The sequence below is a fragment of the Theropithecus gelada genome, chromosome 16 (genome assembly GCF_003255815.1).
Source record: "Theropithecus gelada isolate Dixy chromosome 16, Tgel_1.0, whole genome shotgun sequence".
Lineage (NCBI taxonomy): Eukaryota > Metazoa > Chordata > Mammalia > Primates > Cercopithecidae > Theropithecus > Theropithecus gelada.
In genome coordinates, this window is record NC_037684.1 from 7,015,270 (window position 1) to 7,034,378 (window position 19,109).

General features: G+C 48.9%; 1 protein-coding gene across 3 annotated transcripts in view; it reads right to left on the bottom strand.

Moving 5' to 3' along the window:
• Positions 1 to 13,891: 13,891 nt before the first annotated feature.
• Positions 13,892 to 19,109, bottom strand: part of ASIC2 (acid sensing ion channel subunit 2) — a 1,130,968-nt gene continuing 1,125,750 nt past the window's right edge. For 2 of the 3 annotated variants that reach the window (XM_025361848.1, XM_025361847.1), the window contains exons 8-10: positions 18,386 to 18,465; positions 16,756 to 16,824; positions 13,892 to 14,875 (exon numbers count right to left, since the gene is read on the bottom strand). In XM_025361848.1, the coding sequence (XP_025217633.1) occupies positions 14,774 to 14,875; positions 16,756 to 16,824; positions 18,386 to 18,465 (251 nt within the window). In that variant the 3' untranslated portion in view covers positions 13,892 to 14,773. The remainder of the gene's footprint in view (positions 14,876 to 16,755; positions 16,825 to 18,385; positions 18,466 to 19,109) is intronic. The other variant, XM_025361850.1, reaches the window with a different exon arrangement.

Sequence of the window (19,109 nt, forward strand, 5' to 3'; positions counted from 1 at the left end):
AGCCCAGAAAAAGCGCGGTCCCCTGCTAATCTGGAACGACTGCCTCTAAAGGAGGAAGGTGGGTGGGGTCTCAGGATCACGGTGGATGTGGTGGCAAAAGCAGCAGTTGCAGGGACAGGGTGATGTGTGAGAAGCCTGAACCCTGAATTCAGATTGTAGATTCTTATGAAAAGGCTCCAAAGAAACCTGCAAGTACTGAACTGTTGGTTGAGGCATGGCTGGTGACTGTTAAGGAGAGGAGGGGACGACAATGTTGTCCCCCACCATCCTCCTCCACCTAATTCAGGCACCCTGAATGCCCCAGGGTCAGCAAACACCAGAAGGGTGTGGAATGTCCACAATTATCAAGGCAGGCCACTTTCCTTCCCCTGTTGGTCTGGTCAAGGTGATGATGAAACTTGAGAGCGACTCATGCAAGGGGACAGAGTGGTGAAGAACCCTGCTGGAAGTAGGGGCGTCAGTGACTAATGGAGCTATTAAATCATAAATAGGGAGAAACTGCTGTCTTTTTAACATTAAGGCAAACACAATGTGCCTACCATGTGCCATGCATCATCTAATCTAGACCCTAGAACAATAGCTATGATGCAGGTACTATTATGACCACCATTCCATAGACAAGGGGAAACAGAGGCTCAGAGAAGATAAATTTGCACCCGGCTCAGTGTGACTCCACATGTTATGCTCACTCACTGTGCTTTGCTGAGGGATTGTTGTTATGATCATCTGGCCAGGGACCCACAACCCATCCATTTTTCTTTTTTTAAAATTTATTTTTATTTTTTGCAAGACAAATTAAAAATTTTATTTATTTTTATTCGTACAACTTACAGGGTACCTATGCGATTCTGTTACACATATAGATTGCATAGTGGTCAAAACAGGGCTTTTAAAGTATCCTTCATCTGAATAATGTACACTGTCCCCATTAAGTAATTTTTCATTGTCCACCCCCCTCATACCCTGCATTGTTCTGAATCTCCATTGTCTATTATTCCAGTCCTTTTTTTTGAGATGGAGTCTCACTCTGTCGCCCAAGCTGGAGTGCAGTGGTGTGATCTCAGCTCACTGCAACCTCTGCCTCCCGGGCTCAAGTGATTCTCATGCCTCAGCCTCCTGAGTACAGGCGCCTGCCACCGCACCTGGCTAATTTTTGTATTTTTAGTAGAGATGGGATTTCACCATGTTGACCAGGCTGGTCTTGAACTCCTGACCTCATGTAATCTGCCCACCTTGGCCTCCCAAAGTGCTGAGATTATAGGCATGAGCTACTGTGCCTAGCCTCTATTATTCCACTCTTTATGTCCATGTGTACACATTTTTTCACACCCACTTAGGAGTGAGAACATGTGACATTTGACTTTCTATGCCTGGCATTTTTCACTTAAGATAATGACCTGCAATTCCAACCATGTTGCTGCAAAAGACATGATTTCATTCTTTTTTTAGGACTGAATAGTATTCCATTGTGTATATGTAGCGAATTCTCTTTTTCCATTCGTCCATTACACTTAGGTTGGTTCCATATCTTTGCTGTTGTGAATAGTGCTTTGATAAACATATGAATGCAGGTGTCTTTTTGACGTAATGGCTTCTTTTTCTCTGGGTAGATAGATACCCATTAGAAGGATTGCTAAACTGAATGGTAGTTCTACTTTTAGTTCTGTGAGAAATCGTCATACTATTTTCCACAGATGTTGTGCTAATTTACACCCCCACTAACAGTGTATAAAAGTTCCCTTTTTTCTGCATCATCACCAACATTTGTTGTTTATCACCTTTTTAATAAAAGACATTCTGATTGGGGTGAGATGATATTTCATTGTGGTTTTAATTTGCATTTCTCTATGATCAGTGATGTTGAACATTTTTTCGTATAACTGTTGACTATTTATATGTCTTCTTTAAAAAAGTCTGTTTATGGTCCTTTGCCCATTTTTTTGGGGAAAGGGTCTTGCTCTGTTGCCCAGGCTGGAGTACAGTGGTTTGATCATGGCTTATGGCAGCCTTGACTTCCTGGGCTCGAGCCATCCTCCACCTCAGCCTCCCGAGTAGCTGAGACTACAGGCATGCACCACCACACCTAGCTAATTTTTGATTTTTTATAGAGACAAGGTCTCACTATTTTGCCAAGGCTGGTCTCGAACTCTGGGACTCAAGCAATCCTCCCACCTTGACCTCTCAAAGTGCTGGGATTTTAGGCGTGAGCCACCATGCCTGGCTTGCCCACTTTTTAATAGGATTGTTTCTGTTTTTGTTTTTTGTTTTTGAGTTGTTCGAGTTCTTTGTATATGCTAGGTATTAGTCCCTTGTTGAATGAATAGTTTGCAAATATTTTCTGCCATTCTACAAGTTGTTTATTCTGTTGATTATTTCTTTTCCTGTGCAGAAGCTTTTTAGTTCAAGTCCCATTTGTCTATTTTTTGTTTTGTTGCCTGTGTTTTTGAGGTCTTAGTCATAAATTCTTTACCTAGACAATGTTCAGAATGTTCAGGAGAGTTCTCTCTAGGTTTCCTTCTAGTGTTTTTATAGTTTTGGGTCTTACGTTTAAGTCTTTAATCCATCTTGAATCGATTTTTGTATATGATGAGAGGCAGGGGTCATTTCATTCTTCTGCATATGGCAACCCAGTTTTCCTAGCACCATTTATTGAAATAAGTGTCCTTTCCCCAATGTATGTTCTTGTCAGCTTTGTCAAAAATCATTGGCTGTAAATATGTGGCTATATTTCTGAGTTCTCTACCCTGTTCCACTGATCTACGAGTCTGTTTTTATACCGGTACCATGCTGTTTCGGCTACTATAGCCTTGTAATATAATTTGAAATCAGATAATGTGATGCCTCCAGCTTTGTTCTTTTTGCTTAGGATTGCTTTGGCTATTTGGGCCTTTTTTGGTTTCATACAAATTTTAGGATTTTTTTTCTAAAAATTTTTTTCTAAAAATTCTCTGGAAAATGATATTGATATTTTGATAGGGATTGCATTGAACCTGTAGATTGCTTTGGGAAGTATGGTTGTTTTCATGGTGTGAATTCTTCCAATCCATGGTCCGACCCATCCATCTTTGAAGGATTCATGCCTCTACTTCCACTTCAGACTTCTGTTGCCTGCCTGGCCTGGTTGCTTCACTGGGTCCCATTCAGCTTGTCTGGGAGAGGAGCCCAAGAGTAGGTATACTGAAGCTCTTGGAACCAAAGAGAACATTTAACAATGTTAAAGGATTTGGGGGCTGTGAGCAGCAATGATGGCCATAGTCTCTTCAAGATGGGAGTGGACTGGGATCGGGCCCGGACAAGGGACCCTGAAGGCCTGGGCTGGGTGGTTGACCAGGAGCAGGTAAAGGCGGAGATGGAGGAGTATTTAGGGAAAAGGGCCCTGATCAAAGCCAGGGAGGCCTCCCCTGTGGTGAGGGCTACAGAGTGTGCAGGCCCATCTGAATGTAGAGGCCAGGCAACCTCTATGTTCAGAGCTCAGCTCCTGAGGGACATGCTCAGGTTGGTGAGAGTAACCAGGCCGTGTCCTGGTGTCTCTCTCCTTCCACGTCACTCACCCCACTTACCATGGGCCATTAAGTCCTGCCTCTTTTACTTTCTTTATATCTCTAGAAACTCTCCCTCCTTTCTATCCACATGCAGCTGCTTTAAATCAAGTCTTCATCACCTCTTCCCAAGGACAATTGCAATGGCTTCCTAAGAGTGTTCATGTCTCTAACCTTGGTCCTTGTCACTCTACCTCCTCCCTCAGAGTGAGCTTTCTATCTTGTTTCTGCCTTGCATCCTAGGCCCAATAGCTTTTCTTATCTTTGGGTTAAAGTTCAAGTTCCTTGGCTTGGTATACAAGGTCTTTCATGACCAAGACTCAGCTGATCGGTACAGATTCAACTCTCACCTGTTTGGAAACTTTTGCTGTAGCTGGTTTGTGTCCTTGGCGGTTAGTCTCCTGAGAGTAGCATGCTGCTTCACGCCTTTCATCATCACCGACCACTCTTCTCCCATTCACTACACTCTGTCCCTTGAATGCAACAAGTTGTTTGCACCACAGGGTCTCTGTACCTGCTCTTTTGTCTTCCTGGAATTTTATTTCCTCATATCTTTGTTTTGATTTTTTGAGACAGGGTCTCGCTCTGTTGCCCAGGCTGGAGTACAGTGGTGCGATCATAGCTCACGGCAGCCTCCTGAGTAGCTGGGACTACAGGTGGCCACCACCACGCCCAACTAATATTTTGAGATTTTTGTGGAGATGCATTTCCTCTCCTTTGGGTGACACTCTCTTTTTCTTCCATCAGGTCTTGTATCAGTTTCACCTCCTCGGAGTGACTTCTCTGACTGCGGTAGCTGAAGGAGTGTTTTCTCTCTTTGTCACTGTCTTAGCACTACAGCATGCTCCACTATCTGAAATTATTCCATGTACCTCTGAATTTATGTATATCCCCTTTTCACTTGCCTATGCTAGACTGTAAGCACCATGGGGGCAGAAAATTTGTTTGTTCCTTATATGTCTAGCACCTAGAATAGTGCCTGGCACATTATACTCAACAAAACAAATGAACCTGTTGAATGCATGATTGATGCATGAATGAATGAATGGTAGGCACTCAGCTAGTGTTTGCAGAATCAGTGAGTGAATGGGGCTTGATACCCTCTAATATGCAACAATGGATTCAATGATATTACTTAAGCACTACCTATGTGCCAGACCCTAGGCATCCCTTCAGATGGACCCACTGCCACCCCCTGCCCTGTGCCCCTGGGGATCCCTCTCTTGGGGAGACTCTCTATCCCTCAGCCAGGTAACTACCCTGGCTGCTTCTCCTTGTCCATATTTGATGTAGAGGGAGCTCAGCATGGTTTGGGCAGTTTGGGCAGAGGTGGAGCAATGGGGTTTTTTCCTTTTTCCTAGCCACCTGGCCTTGGAAAAGTCACTCCACCTCTCAGAGCTCAGTGTTCCTCATGGGCAAGAAGAGCAAATGAAGGCCACCTTGGAATATTGTATCAGTTGCACCTACAATCTCTCATTGTAATCTATAATATAGAGCAGTGAAGTGCCCAGCATAGTGCCTGGCACAAAGTGGGGCTTCAGAAATGCTGACTCTTCTGGTTTTCCTAAGCTCTGGGGGTAGCAAGTTTCCAACCTACCTGGGGAGGAATGGGTGGGAACAGGACATGCCTGCCCCAGTGACCAGGCTTCCTTAGGAGACCTGTACTGTGTCCTTCTCACTGTTTGCTAAGAAGAGAAAGAGAAAGGGGAAGGTGTGAGAAGGAGGAGGAGGAGAAGGGGAATGGTTTGGGAAAAGTGGTAGAGAGTCTTATGGAAAGTAGGGGAGAGTTCCATGAATTTTTGTTGCTTTTGGTAAGTCGCCCCCTTCTTGGATTAGTTTGGCTCCAGGAGACAGATTTAAAATGGGCTTTTCTATATCTTTCATGCTAAGGATGGACTGAATGTTCCTGGGGATGATTGGTTTGCCAAGGTGCTGTCCCTTCTCTACCTGTAGGTACAGGTGAGGGCGGCAGAGGCCCTGGCAGCTGAAGGAGGCTTTGCAGGGTACTCTTTATTGTGTGGTCCATGCCCTCACTGGGTATGACTGTTTTTCTGTTTTTCTGCATTCTGAGCACTGACCTGAAGCTTCTAGGGTAGGGGGACTGTGGGAGGTGGGCCAGTCGGAGGGCGCCCAGAATTTCCTGGACCCCATCACCTCTGTGCCTATGGCAGACGTTGCAAACTGAGTACAAGCCTTTATCTTTACTGAGCTGGTGTGTGCCCAGGAATCTTTCTTTTCTTTCTTTCTTTTTTTTTTTTTTTTGAGACGGAGTCTCACTCTGTCGACCAGGCTGGAGTGCAGTGGCATGATCCCGGCTCACTACAACCTCTGTCTCCCGGGTTCAAGTGATTCTCCCACATCAGCCTCCCAAGTAGCTGGGACTACAGGTGTGCACCACCATGCCTGGCTAATTTTTGTATTTTTTAGTAGAGACAGGGTTTCATCATGTTGGCCAAGCTGGTCTTGAACTCAAGTGATCTGCCTACCTTGGCCTCCCAAAGTGCTGGAATTACAGGTGTGAGCCACCACGCCCAGCCAAGGAATCTTTCTTGACAGTTCAATGGCAGTCACTCTCTAAGGAATTGGCATGTAGAATGGGACCTCTTTATCATCTCTGACCTACCCTATGTTGGCCATCACAGCAGCATGGCATCCAGAGGAGATTGACGTGGTCATCCCCATTTTTAGGAGGAAACTGAGCCTCAGAGACGTTCTAGAGCTTGCCCAAGGTAGCACAGTTGGTGGAGCTGCAACTTGGATGGGGCTGCCAGATTGCCAAGGCCATGCTCCATCCTCAGCCATTCCAGCTGCCATGGCTGGACTAGCACTTGGACTCTCAGCAGGCTGCCCCCTGGAGTGGGAAGGCACAGTTGAGGGGTGGGGGGCAGTGGAGAGATAGCCCACCTATCCACAGCAGATCCATCATTCTCCAAGCCCTCCAAGCTTCTCTTCTGCCTCCAAGCCTCTGCCCAGGTATCTACTCTGCAAACTAGCCTGCCTGGCAACTTCTACCCATCTCCCAAGGTTTCAGTCAAAACCTGCTCTGACTCAGCCAGCCAGACCCAGGTGCTTCTGCTGCAATGAGCACACTGTGCCCTGGGTACCTTTGTAGCTCTTCCTGCTCAAGACTTTCTCTCTCTTTCTCTTTCTTTCTTTCTTTCTTTCTTTCTTTCTTTCTTTCTTTCTTTCTTTCTTTCTTTCTTTCTTTCTTTTCTTTCTTTCTTCTTTCTTTTCTTTCTTTTTCTTTCTTTTTTCTTTCTCATTCTTTTCTCTTTCTTTCTTTTCTTTCTTTTATCTTTCTCATTCTTTTCTCTTTCTTCTTTTCTTTCTTTTCCTTTCTTTTTTCTTTCTCATTCTTTCTTTTCTTTCCCCCTCCCCTCCCCTCCCCTCCCCTCCCCTTCCCTTCCCTTTCCTTTCCTTTCCTTCTTTTTGACAGAGTCTCTCTCTGTCACCAGGCTGGAGTGCAGTGATGTGATCTTGGCTCACTGCAAGCTTTTCCTCCCAGGTTCAAGCAATTCTCCTACCTCAGCCTTCCGAGTACCTGGGACTACAGGCATGCGCCACCACGCCCAGCTAATTTTTGTATTTTTAGTAGAGACGGGGTTTCACCATATTGGCCAGGATGGTCTCGATCTCTTGACCTTGTGATCTGCCCACCTTGGCCTCCCAAAGTGCTGGGATTACAGGCATGGGCCACTGTACTGCTCAGGTGTTACTGTACATGCCTATTGCCCACCTCTGCCCACCTAGACTGTGTCTTCTTGATACATGAATTACCAGTACTCCTAGCCCAGTGCCTGGCACATAGTGAGCACACAGAAAACGCTCGTGGAGTGATGGGGTCAGGACAGAGACTCCAGCGTAGTGCTGGGAAGTTTCCTTCCGGGAGGCTGGTTGAGCTGGGTGTGCTTTGGTGCCCACCAATCACTTTGTATTGGGCCTATTTTAACTCAGATAGAACTGCTTTTGTAAAGAAGTCACAAAAGGCGGAATTACCCTAAAGACAAATGGCCTATAATGGTGATAAGTTTGCCACTTCCTTTAGCGGCATGGGGGACAGAACAGCTTCAAGGAGGCAAAAAATCTGAATTCTCCATCCCAAAGCATCACTCAGTCATTATCAGGGGGCGGATTTTCTTTTGAACAAAAAGCAAAACACCGTCGCCGCCTTGCTCAGAAACACATGAGATGTCAGCAGTGGGGCGTGTTTGGAGGCTCAGTGGCAGCCAGCGAACATTATGCCTGCGCTCCCCGGTGCAGGGCATGCAGGGGGCATGTTCTTGAAGAACCAGGCCATGGGGGTGTCTGCAAAGTGGACGCTATGGTTGCTTTTTATGTATACAGGTCTCTTCCTTCAGCCCTCAAAATCTCCACGTGCATAAAATAATTTTATGAAATCACGTTTCCAAGTTTTTCTGTTCATATTCATTTTCTGCTTGTTCATTCATTTTGCCATCTGTGAGAACGCACAAGCTGCAGCAGGTGCCAAAGGTTTAAAAAAATTATGGGAGAAAGCACTTAACACTGATCAAATGCTAGCTATCCTTTTATTTTTTCTTCTTTCTGTAAATTGAAAAATGACAGTCATTATGTGATTTTAGGAGAAGAAATGTTGGTTGCATTTTGTGGTACTGTGGTGTTCTTTTGGAGGATTGTTTAGCACTTTCTCTATCAGGGTGACTTTGCCTAGCATCAGTGGATCCCTAGAGGCTCACAGATGGGCTCTGGGGGTCCATAACCTTCCTGAAATTGTACAGAAACGTTTTGTTTTGTCAAGCAGCTGGGACTACAGGCATGCACCGCCACATCTGGCTAGTTTTTTGTTTTTTTCATAGAGATGGGGTTTTGCCATGTTGCCCAGGCTGGTCTCGAACTCCCGAAGTCAAGTGATCCTCCCACTGTAGCCTCCCAAAGTGCTGGGATTACAGGTGTGAGCCATTGCACCCAGCCCATAGGCAAAATTTAACGTATATCTATATGACTATGTGCATTTTTTGGGGGAGAGAGTTTACAGCTTTCATCTTATTTTTCAGAGAGTCAGTGATCCAAATAAGATTAAAAATCAATGTTCTTCAGGAAGAAAAGAGAAAAGAAGAAAAGATAGAAAGTGTTTTATACATTGAAACTTACTTAATCCTCATAATAAACCTGAAAACTAAGCATCAGCATTTCTGTTTTATAGATGGAGAAATGGGGGTTCTGAGCAGTAAAGTAATATTTGCTTAGATGCCTGACATTCACTTACAACTTCAACTCACAGACTGTTAGAGTCGGGAATCACCAAAGGGATTATCTGCCCATTTTCATCTCCTTCCCTGTTATAAAGGAGGAAACTGAGGCCCACAGAAGTGAAGTGAACTGGGCCCAAAGTCATGTGGTCAGTTTGCAGCTGAAACAGGTTAGAAACTCAGTCTTCTGGCTGGGCATGGTGGCTCACGCCTGTAATCCCAGCACTTTGGGAGGGCAAGGTGGGCGAATCACCTGAGGTCAGGAGTTTGAGACCAGCCTGACCAACATGGTGAAACCCCGTCTCTACTAAAAATACAAAAAATTAGCCTCAGGAGGCTGAGGCAGGAGAATCGCTCGAACCTAGGAGGCAGAGGTTGCAGTGAGCTGAGGTCACGCCACTGCACTCCAGCCTGGGTGTGACAGAGTGAGACTCCATCTCCAAAAAACAAAAACAAAAACAAAAAAAAACCCAAAGCCTTTGTCAACCCACTGCTTTATTCTTGAAAACAAGTGAGTACTGGTTTCATCAGATGTTAAATTGAATTAGTAAGAGATTTTCCTCCTTCCACCTGTCCTCAAGCAGGGTTGGGTCCTACAGTCCTGTTTCATAGTCCCCATGGACCTCATTCTCCCTAGAATAACCTGTTAGCCTTAGGAATACATAAACACCTGCACAAAAAGATCCCATGTGCTAAGAAGCTGAGAATCTCCAATGAGTGGGGAGAAAGGTATTAGTTCAAGAAATCAACCCTTGGCTTGGGAAATGTCTTCATTGCCTCTTGGGGAGCAAAGGAAAGAGCTTGAAGGACTTTAGCTGTGACACCCTTCTCAGCATAGTGGCCAGGTCCTTCATCCTTCGGCACCTGCCTACCTCTCAGTGGTCGTTCAGAACATTTGTCCCTTCATGTCTTTGCTTGGGTTCTCCTGGACCTGTGTGCAATCCCCTGAGCTGTGCCTCCTGCAGCCTCCTGGGCTTCGCATATGCTGCTGTCTTGCTTCCCTTCAACTGAAAAACCCAGATTCATCTTTTGCAGTCTTCTGTTTACTTGTCGGTATTCCTTGCTCAGATTAGAAATTGCTTGCCTCACCGCAAGTGCCCGGCAAGGTAGCAGTCAATCCATAGAATGGCATGGCACTTGCACCTGTGCCCTTCCTGCATTTGCCCCTTCTTTCTTCCCCTGTCCCCTTCCCTGTTATGCCAGAGAGCTTGTTCTGTGCAGCGGAGGGTCTGCTCTGGCTGTGTGCCAGTCACGGCTGGCTGCATTCTCTCCCCCTGCTTTAGCAATTCCTTGCCCTCTCTGAGCTCGCTTTTCTTTGTCACATGGGAGCTGATTCGTTGGGATCTCATGGAGGCCCTCAGCCCCATGCAGTTTGGTTCCAAAATTGAATCAAAATCTCTGAGCTTGTGGAGGAAGAGGTTTCCTTTGGGCCTGTGGGCTCAGGTGGGCTGTGCTGAGCTTTACCCGAGGGAACACATTACCCACCAGGCTCACACCTGTAGGCAGGGCCTGCCTGCGACGCCCTCCTTCCCAGCTCAGCAAGAGCCGTTCTCCAGAGACCCTCTGTGGACTCTGGTCTCCCCCTCATCAGTGCTTGTGGCTCTGCAAGCTTCTCACTAGGAGCGTTCGTGGTGAAAACTCTCACAAAAATAGCTTCAAGCTGGAACGAGGAAAATAAAATAACTCCAGCCTGTCCCTGCCAAAAACAACAAAGCAACAGTGTGCGAGCAACTAGCCCAGCCCTCTGGCAATGGATGCTCACAGCGAGGCTCAATTACTCTCTCTTCAGCTGCGGCACATCCCCCAGATCCTGTGTCTGGGGTCATGTGCCATTAATTAATTAATCAATCGATTAATTGATTGATCCAATCCTCTGAAGTCACTGAGAATTCAACCTTGTGGCTTGGACTTGTGATTGCTCCAAATTCCTAGCCTTGGTGTCATCTTTTGGGTCACTCCTGAAAATGGGCCAACTCCCTGAGTCTCCCCTGTCCACTGGACCTCCCCAGGTCCACACTAAGTAAATGATTGCATGAACAGCTACTTGTTTGATGGGAGGATCATAAAAACACGCCCCCGCACTCGAATTTAGACTGTGTCTTTTGTTAACAGCCGATTAATAATAATCAGTAGCTGGCTATTGATTTGCTCTCTTGAATTTCCTTTTTTTTTTTTCTTTAAACAGGTAAATAATATAGACCTGGTTTAAGCTGAACAAAGCCAGAATCCTCAAATCCATACGAGCGCAGACATATGTAAGCCCTGAAGCAATCCAAATGCATCTAAATATTCTTTGCTGTATCACAAATGGATCTAATTTTTTTTTTTTTCTGAAAAGGAAGCCAGAAATCCAATGAAGCAGTTCAAATTGTAATTTAAGCTATAGATTTTTAAAAAATGTATGAAGCTGCTAAACCGGAACGAGGCAGAAGCATCAGAGAGACTCCCGACTAATTGAACAGTCATTTCATTTGGTTCCTGTCCCTGGTAGGAGCGGTCCAAGGCCAGCCTCTGGATCCCTGTTCTTCTGCATCTGACAGTGTAGATACCAGCAGGGCGTTTTCCAGCCTGATGTAGTCATGGGTGAGTTTGTCTCAGGAGAGGGACTTTGACACTCTGGCCCAGTATGGAAAACTGGTCACTGTCAGTCCTTCTTGTTTAACGTGAGTCACCTTGGTGGGTCTGCAAATGGAATTGTGAACCTCGGAGGTTAGCGGTATAGCTTTGGCACTGCCACTAACTCACTATGTGACCCTAGGCCAGGCCCTCCTCTCCCCGTGAGAGTCTGCTCAATTGGAAAATGAGGACATTAAGCTACCTGATCCAGCAGGCCTGTGGGCCTGTGGTAGGCAGAGTAATGTCCCCCAAAGATGTCCCTATTCTAATCCCTGGAACCTGTGAATATGTGACCTTACATCGTAAAAGAGACCTTGAAGAGGTGGTTAATTTAATAATCCCAAAATGGGAAGGTTATCCTGGATTATGCAGTAGGTCCAGTGTCATCAAAAGGGTTCTTTAAAGGCTGGGCATGGGGGCTCACACCTGTAATCCCAGCACTTTGGGAGGCTGAGGTGGGCAGATCACTTGAGATCAGGAGTTTGAGACCAGCCTGGCCAACATGGAGAAATCCCATCTCTGCTAAAAATACAAAAGCTAGATGGGCATGGTGGTGGATGACTGTAATCCCAGCTACTCGGGAAGCTGAGGCAGGAGAATCGCTTGAATATGGGAGGTAGAGGTTGCAGTGAGCTGAGATCGTGCCACTGCACTCCAGCCTGGGTGACAGAGCGAGACTCTGTCTAAAAAAAGAAAAAGTGTTCTTTACAAACGGAAGAGGGAAGCAGGAGAGAAGTCACGGTTAGAGGGAGATGTGCCTGTGTGGGTTTATGACAGGAGAAGGACTTAACCCGTCATGGCTGGCTTTGAAGATGGAGGAAGGGGTTGCAAGCCAAGGAATGTGGGCAGCCTCTAGAAGCTGGAAAAAGCAAGGAAACAGCGTCTCCTGTAGAACTTCCAGAAAGAAACACAGCCTTGCTGGCACTGGGTTTTAGCCCAGTGAGACCTGTGTCAGACTTTTGACCTATAGAACTGTAAGATAATACATTTGTGTTGTTTTAAACCACGAAAGTAGTAGTTATTTGCAATGGCAGTGATAGAAAACCACACAAGACCCTTTCTGGCAACTTTATACTCTTTAAGAATAAAACCTAGCTTGGCTGACAGCTGGCAACCCCATCTAGGAGAATGCTTGGGAGGAGCTATCACAGGGGTGCTCTGTCCCAGCTGCCTTCTGCAGCCCCCAGGACTGCCAGCTCCTGGCCATGCTTGGGCGTGAGCATCCCACTGGGCAGGTAGGCAGGTGCTGTTATGGCACTTTGAGTCTCAGGAGATCATCTGGTCCTGCATCTTCCCTTCACACAGGTAAGGTACTATCTTCATCCAAAAATTAATGAGCTGTGCCCGGAGAGGTGCATGGTCTCACCCACTGTCACACAGCTACCGAGAGAAGAAGGCCGTGGGGCCAGGGCTCGTAACTCCTGGTGGGAGACTCTTCCATTTGTCACATTGGGCAAGTAACTTTTCCTGTGTTAGTGGGTTACGAAGGAGAGACAGACAGGGAGGTTGGATGGCAGAACGGGATCAGAACCCTGAACCTCTGGTCTAGCCAGTGCTTTCTGAGCACCTGTGCGTGAGGGGAAAGGCACAGCCACATTAGGCCTTTCTTCACTGCTTGAGGAGAGACTTTGAGTTGGGAGTGGTGAGGGCCGGGAGGGAAAGTAAAAGATTAGGTTAAAGGAACTGCTGCTATGGAACCAGCATGGTGCTAAGGATGAGGATTCTGCCTGAACAGGAAGCTCTCTTTCACACCTGGAGGCTGAAAAGGGCGTGCCTTGCACCCATAACACCAAAGGCACCTCCCAACCTCCCATTCCACCTCTAAGAAGTCATGGGGAGCAAGGCAGAGTGCCAGCGTGACTCTGGGGGGCAAGGCAGAGTGCCAGCGTGACTCTGGGGGGCAAGGCAGAGTGCCAGTGTGACTCTGGGGGGCAAGGCAGAGTGCCAGTGTGACCTCTGGGGAGCAAGGCAGAGTGCCAGCGTGACCTCTGGGGAGCAAGGCAGAGTGCCAGTGTGACCCTGGGGGGCAAGGCAGAGTGCCAGCGTGACCTCTGGGGGGCAAGGCAGGTCGGTTTCCTGTGGGTGGGGAGGCCAGGAAGGCTTGTGTGTGGGAGGGAGGCCATGCTGGGGCCTGAGTCCAGCCCAAATTCACCGACGGGGTCAGAAGGGGTCAGGGTAGCAGACAGATCACAGGGGGACACAAAGTCCTCCTTGATGGTTTCCATGTCTGGGCAGCGTTCTCCAGGTCACGTGATTATGGTCCAGGGCAGCCTCCTTCAGAACGCGGGCTGTGGCCCATCAGTGGGACTCGAAGACATTTACAAGGTTGTGAGCAATCATTAACAACATTTAGAGTAAACATATAGAGTATGCACAGTTTGTAAAGGTAAGTGTCGTTGCATAAAACTTTCCAGATACACAGTCTGCAGTTTTGACCTGGCAGGCCTTTCCTAGGCCCTGGAGGGAGAGAGACTTGGATGTGGAGAAAAGGTGGAAATAACTCAGCCATTTCCACAAGACCAGCTTTTAATATGACTGTGATTTGAAGCACAAATAAATAAACGCCAAAGAAAATGGAGAAACCAAACCAAACCTCAGAACATCAAAACTAAAAAAAAAAAAAGCATAAAACGAAGCAAAACAAAACGAATCTCCATCGGACAAACATAAAAGTCCCCCTATCCCAGATAAAAAGAATCAGACTGTACAAGCTGTGTCACAGGGAGAGAAGAATGACATGGCCACCATGGGTGAACACATGAGCCCCCCGCCCGCTGGCTGCTGTGCTGCCGTCACAGGCTCTGGGGCGGGAGGGAGGTTGGCACAGGTCACCTTAGGCGCCAAAGCCCCATGGGCCAGCTTGGGGAAAGGGGGGTTTGTGGGGAGGTTAAGAACCTTCACAAACGACACAAGAACTGAATGTAGCAGAGAGTCCCACGGGTTCCCTCTTGATTGTGCAGTTCTGATTCCAGGGTGGCCTCATGGTGACTTTAGACCTGGAATCTGGTCCCACTGCATGGGCAGTGGTGTGGACACTGGAAACCACGTGGAGGAATGTCATGTACAAGACAGACGTGGAGGTGGCGCCATAAGAAGTCTGAGCATGCAGGTGCTTTATACATCTGGCAGTGAGATGTGATGGCAGGTTCGCTCTTGGACAGTTCCAGAGTGTGACTCATCTCTCCTAAGAGGGATGCACGGCGGGGCCCAAGGACACGTCGTGTTGGACGTGGCCGGAGCGAGGTCTAGGCAGCTAGTCTGCAATGTGTGCATAGGGGGCTCTTGCTTCTTTCCAGCATCAGGGGCCATTCCACCTGAGCTTGCTCTTCCTTGTCCTGGTCTTGGGCCTCAAGGTCTGTTTGGAGGGGGTGCTGGGTGGCTCGAGGGGTGTCAGCAGGCAATCTCCTCCAAGGTCCCCAGGGCCGTCTGCAGGGGCACGTTCACAGTGTGGCTGATGGTTTCAGAGTGGTTTGGCATTGTGTCACAAGTACTCTGGAAGGGAAAGGTTGGTGGGAGTTTATTATTCGCTCAGCAAAACTTCACTGTGATGCCACCAGCTGCCCAGCCTAGGCCCTGGGGAAGGTGCTCCCCACTTCTGGGCTGCTCCTGCTCCAGACATCTGATAGGCTGGTTTACCATCTTGGGGGCATGAGGCTGAATGGAATCCTTACCATTGCACATTTGGGCGCCCGCTACGGCAGTGAGAAGGCTCCTTGGTTTGATCGGCAGTTGGTTTGACCCCTCCTAAAGGTGCCCCTCATGTAACTGGACCTATATCTGAGTGGTCTCTAGCTTTGGGGCTGGATGGTTCTGAGTCCTGACCTCTCCCCTGGGGGCCTCCCTTGGGGCTATGGTGCAGGAAGTACAGCCCGTGGCTAGGCCTGGGGCAGGAAGGACCCATGGCTGCGGCCAAGCAGGAAGGGTAGAAGGCCTTAGAGCTTAGAACCAGAGCTGGTCAGTCCCCAAGGACTTTTAGGGTTAGGCTGGACCCAGAGAAACATAGCTGTGGGTCCCTAAGCAGGGAGGGGCTGAGCTGGCCACACATGAATCTCCAGGGTGGTTCCCAGGCTGCAGTGGGTGGGAGGCCGAGAGGGATTGGAGCAGGGACGGCTAGCCAGGAGGCTGTGCCAGGAATTTGGAGAAGATTTGATGGGGCCACAACTAGGGGAGGAGGAACAGGATGGAGAAGAGGCTGTGATACTGAGACCTTCTGAAGCAAGGGGGGCTCTGAGGGTGCAAAGGGAACCACTGTCTAAGCACCTACTATAAACTAAGTGCTGTGCTGACTGCTTTGCCGGCAGGATCTCACTTAACTCAGGTGACAGCCCCCTGTGGTCTGATCTGATGCAGATGCTTAGAGAGGTTAAATATGTAACTTGCCCCCAGGCACACAGCCAGGAAGCCGGAGCCTTGGGATCCAGCCAGGCCAGCTGAGGCCAGACCTTCCACACTGCCCTTCCTCTCCCCACTTTCTGTTCCACAGAGGTTGCAGGGGACCAGAGAATCAAAGCAAGATTTGTAGACAGTGTGTGAAACAGAAATGGAATCCATATAGGGCGAAGGGGCTGGGGTCCATTTTGGATTTGTTGATATTAAGTGGGTGGTGGTCACTCATGGGCACCGTTTTCCAGGGCTGGAGGTGCTGATTTGGGGCACAAGGCTGGATGGGGAAAGCCGGCAACATCTGCACCCATCAGCCAAGGCCTGAACCCAGGAGTAGACTGAGTTTGGGAAGGAGAATGACAAACAGCCATAGAGGGGCTGCCCCTCGGGCTATAGGAAAGAGGCAGAGTAGGGCAGTGGTTAGAAGTGCTTGGAGGGCAGCTCTGACACTCAGCAGCTGTGGGACTTTGGTCTCTGGGCCTCGACTGCCTCAAATACAAAGTGCCTGACACGTACCAGGCATACGATAGTCAGTAGCTATAATGGGCACTATTGCTACTTCCAACTTCATGGGGCTCCATACTCTGTCCGTTTTGAATGGGATGGAGAGCCAGTGATGCTCTGCTTGTACTTTGCCACCACTGGGGAATAAAGGAATAGACGTACAGAGCCTGTCCACTTCTCCCCTTGCTGTGAGATGAGGGGAACAGCTGTCTGCCTGAGAGAAGCTGGATTGGGCCAGGCAGGTCCTACACTTGGAAGCACCTCCAGGTGTCTGCTGCATCCATACTGGCTTCTGGGATGAGTCTCAGAGAGAGGCTCGAGGCTCAGCTGGAGTGTCCTTGGATTTGGGAAGTGACAGCATGTCCCAAGCCATGGAAAGGTGTGCAGTGAGTCACATCTTTCCTGCCCGGCCCCAGTATCTGGTTTCCTACTGCTGGTACAAGCCAGAGCAGCAGAGCAACTTCCAATCAGTGAGCTGCTCTTACCACATTCTCATCGTGGCTCCCTTCGTCCTCCTCTTTGCCAAGCAGGTCTAATAGCTTCTCTTTGATCAGCTGCAAGAAAAGCAGGAAGGGGTTGGTCAGGCTGCGAGGAGGGTGTGGAGATAGAAGGGACCTCCCTCCACTGGGCCCTGCTGGGGCTGGCAGCTGCCTGGGCTGTGGCTGGACATACTGTAGCACAAGCCCAGCCTGGCAGCCAGGTCCAGGTGCCTGTCTGTCTCAACCCAGCCTTTTGGCTGAAATGGGATTTTGTTGCAGGAGATGGAGCTTGGAAGAGGTAATGGCGGGCCCTGCTTCACAGCGTGGACTGCTGTCTTTGTGGCTGGTGAGTGTTAGTAAGTGGTGTGCGCTGGTACGCTGGCTCCCTGTCTGTCCTCAGGAGCAGCCTGGGACCCCCTTTCTGTGGCTGGGGCTGGGGGACAAGATTATTATTCACTTTCTAGGGCTGACACTGCACACAATTCAGAAGACCAAGACATGCCTGAGTTCATAACATTTTACTCCTAGCAATAAAGGGTAGTTCTTAAATCTGTTACCTGGTGTGATTCAATTGCCATAACTGTGTACAGTTTTTCACGAAGGTCAATAAACAAAGCAGAATAAAATCTGGCCATGGGAACTGATGTGGTTTTGGAGTCACTGTGCTGAGAGGCACGAGATTCTCCAGAGGAGCCTGGTCACTGGGGCACGACAGGTCCCCACTGTGGTTCCGAGCAGCCTTTGGTCACGAACAGCCCCCTGTGAGGGGCAGAACATGGTTCTGCAGGCTCCTGTCTACTGCTCCGGTCTGGGGGACTTCATAGGTCCAGGCATTCCTTGGAAGTTCTGGAGCCATTGCCTTTTTCAGGGGCGCATGTTGGAGGTGAAGTGCATTGCCCATCTCACAGCCAGGGGGATGGAGGCCTCCAAGGGAACACCCATCAAAACAGAGCCTGGGATAGTGGCATCCACAGACGCGCTCTCAGAGAGATGCAGGTGAGAAGGCTGACCAGCTCCAGGAACCCTCAGTGCCGGAGAAGCTTTCAGAGGCCTCGTTCCAGGCATTTCTTGAGGAAGACATCTCCCCAGACTGTTAGCAGCCGGGGCGGCTGGCGTGCCCTGCTGTCTTCTTGCTCAGGATTGGTGAGGACTGCTGGGAAGTGCCCCTTCCCTAAGACTGGCTGGGCCATGGAGAACATGACTCAGGCGATGGGCCACCTACAGGGCAGGTGTGTGTGTGTGGGGGGAGTATGTGTGCAGGTGTGGACATGCCCATGGATGAAGCCACCACCTCCAGCCCAGCTTCAGGAGCGGCTCGGAGCTGGCCTCAGCATAGTCTGGCCTAACTTCCGCTCATCCCTCCCTATCCTTCCCTGCCAGTGTAGATGGCCCAGTGCTGTTCCAGCTCCCAGAGGATAGGCCTGTGTTTCTCTTATATCCACCGCCCCCCAAAAAACTCCCATCCCCTTGCCCCATGGTGCCTGGGCTTCAGTGATCGACTCTATCAGTGGACAGGAGGGGAAGCAGACTCTGCATGGAGAGAGGCACCACCTTCCTTCTACCATGTTTCTGAATCTGGGGCACAATGAGGGCACCAGCAAGCGGTCATTTCCCTGCAGGGAATCCCGACTCTTACCTCATAAATATAATCAAAGAGCTCTAGTATTGTAAGGATACTAGCACCAATGAACAATCCCATCTGACCACCAATATCACCTGGAGAGAGAGGGAAAAGACCAAAGCTTTGCTTTTATGCAGCTTCCAGGAAGGGTGAACAGACTGAGATGCAACCCAGACCTTCTGAATGGCGCCCCCTCCACGGGGAGCCTGGGCCTTGTTGTGGGAGGTCCAGGCCTTTGGCAGCTCCTTCCCTCACTGCACATCTCTGAGAGCTACTGTTTTTCAGCGTTCAGTGGGGTCAGGGACTAAGCTGACGGCTTATTGGAAGGGCTTAGACTAGATCTCATGATCCACAGTGCTAATGGAGTTGTTCAGGTACACTCAGAACCACACCGATGGGGTCCTGCTTTGACTCTGGGCTGGGAATAGGGAGAATAGAGAGCTAGGATGTGTGTGGACTGGTGGCAGGCGCCCTGGGTGGGAGTCTTGGGAGGAGATGCCCCCCCACCAATCCAATCACGGCATGGGCTTCAGGGCCACCTTGGGGCACCTCCCACCCTTGGGATAAGGTCATAGGTGTCTCCTTTCTCCCCCATCCAAAAGTTAGTGTGCAATTTTGACTCTTTCTAGAGCTGAGGTTCTTACTCTGGGGTTTATAGGCCCCCGTTGTTCAAAGTTTTTCTGGATTTGTCTTCAGATCCCCCTGCATCCAGCTGTCCTGGAAGAACTGTAATCAATGT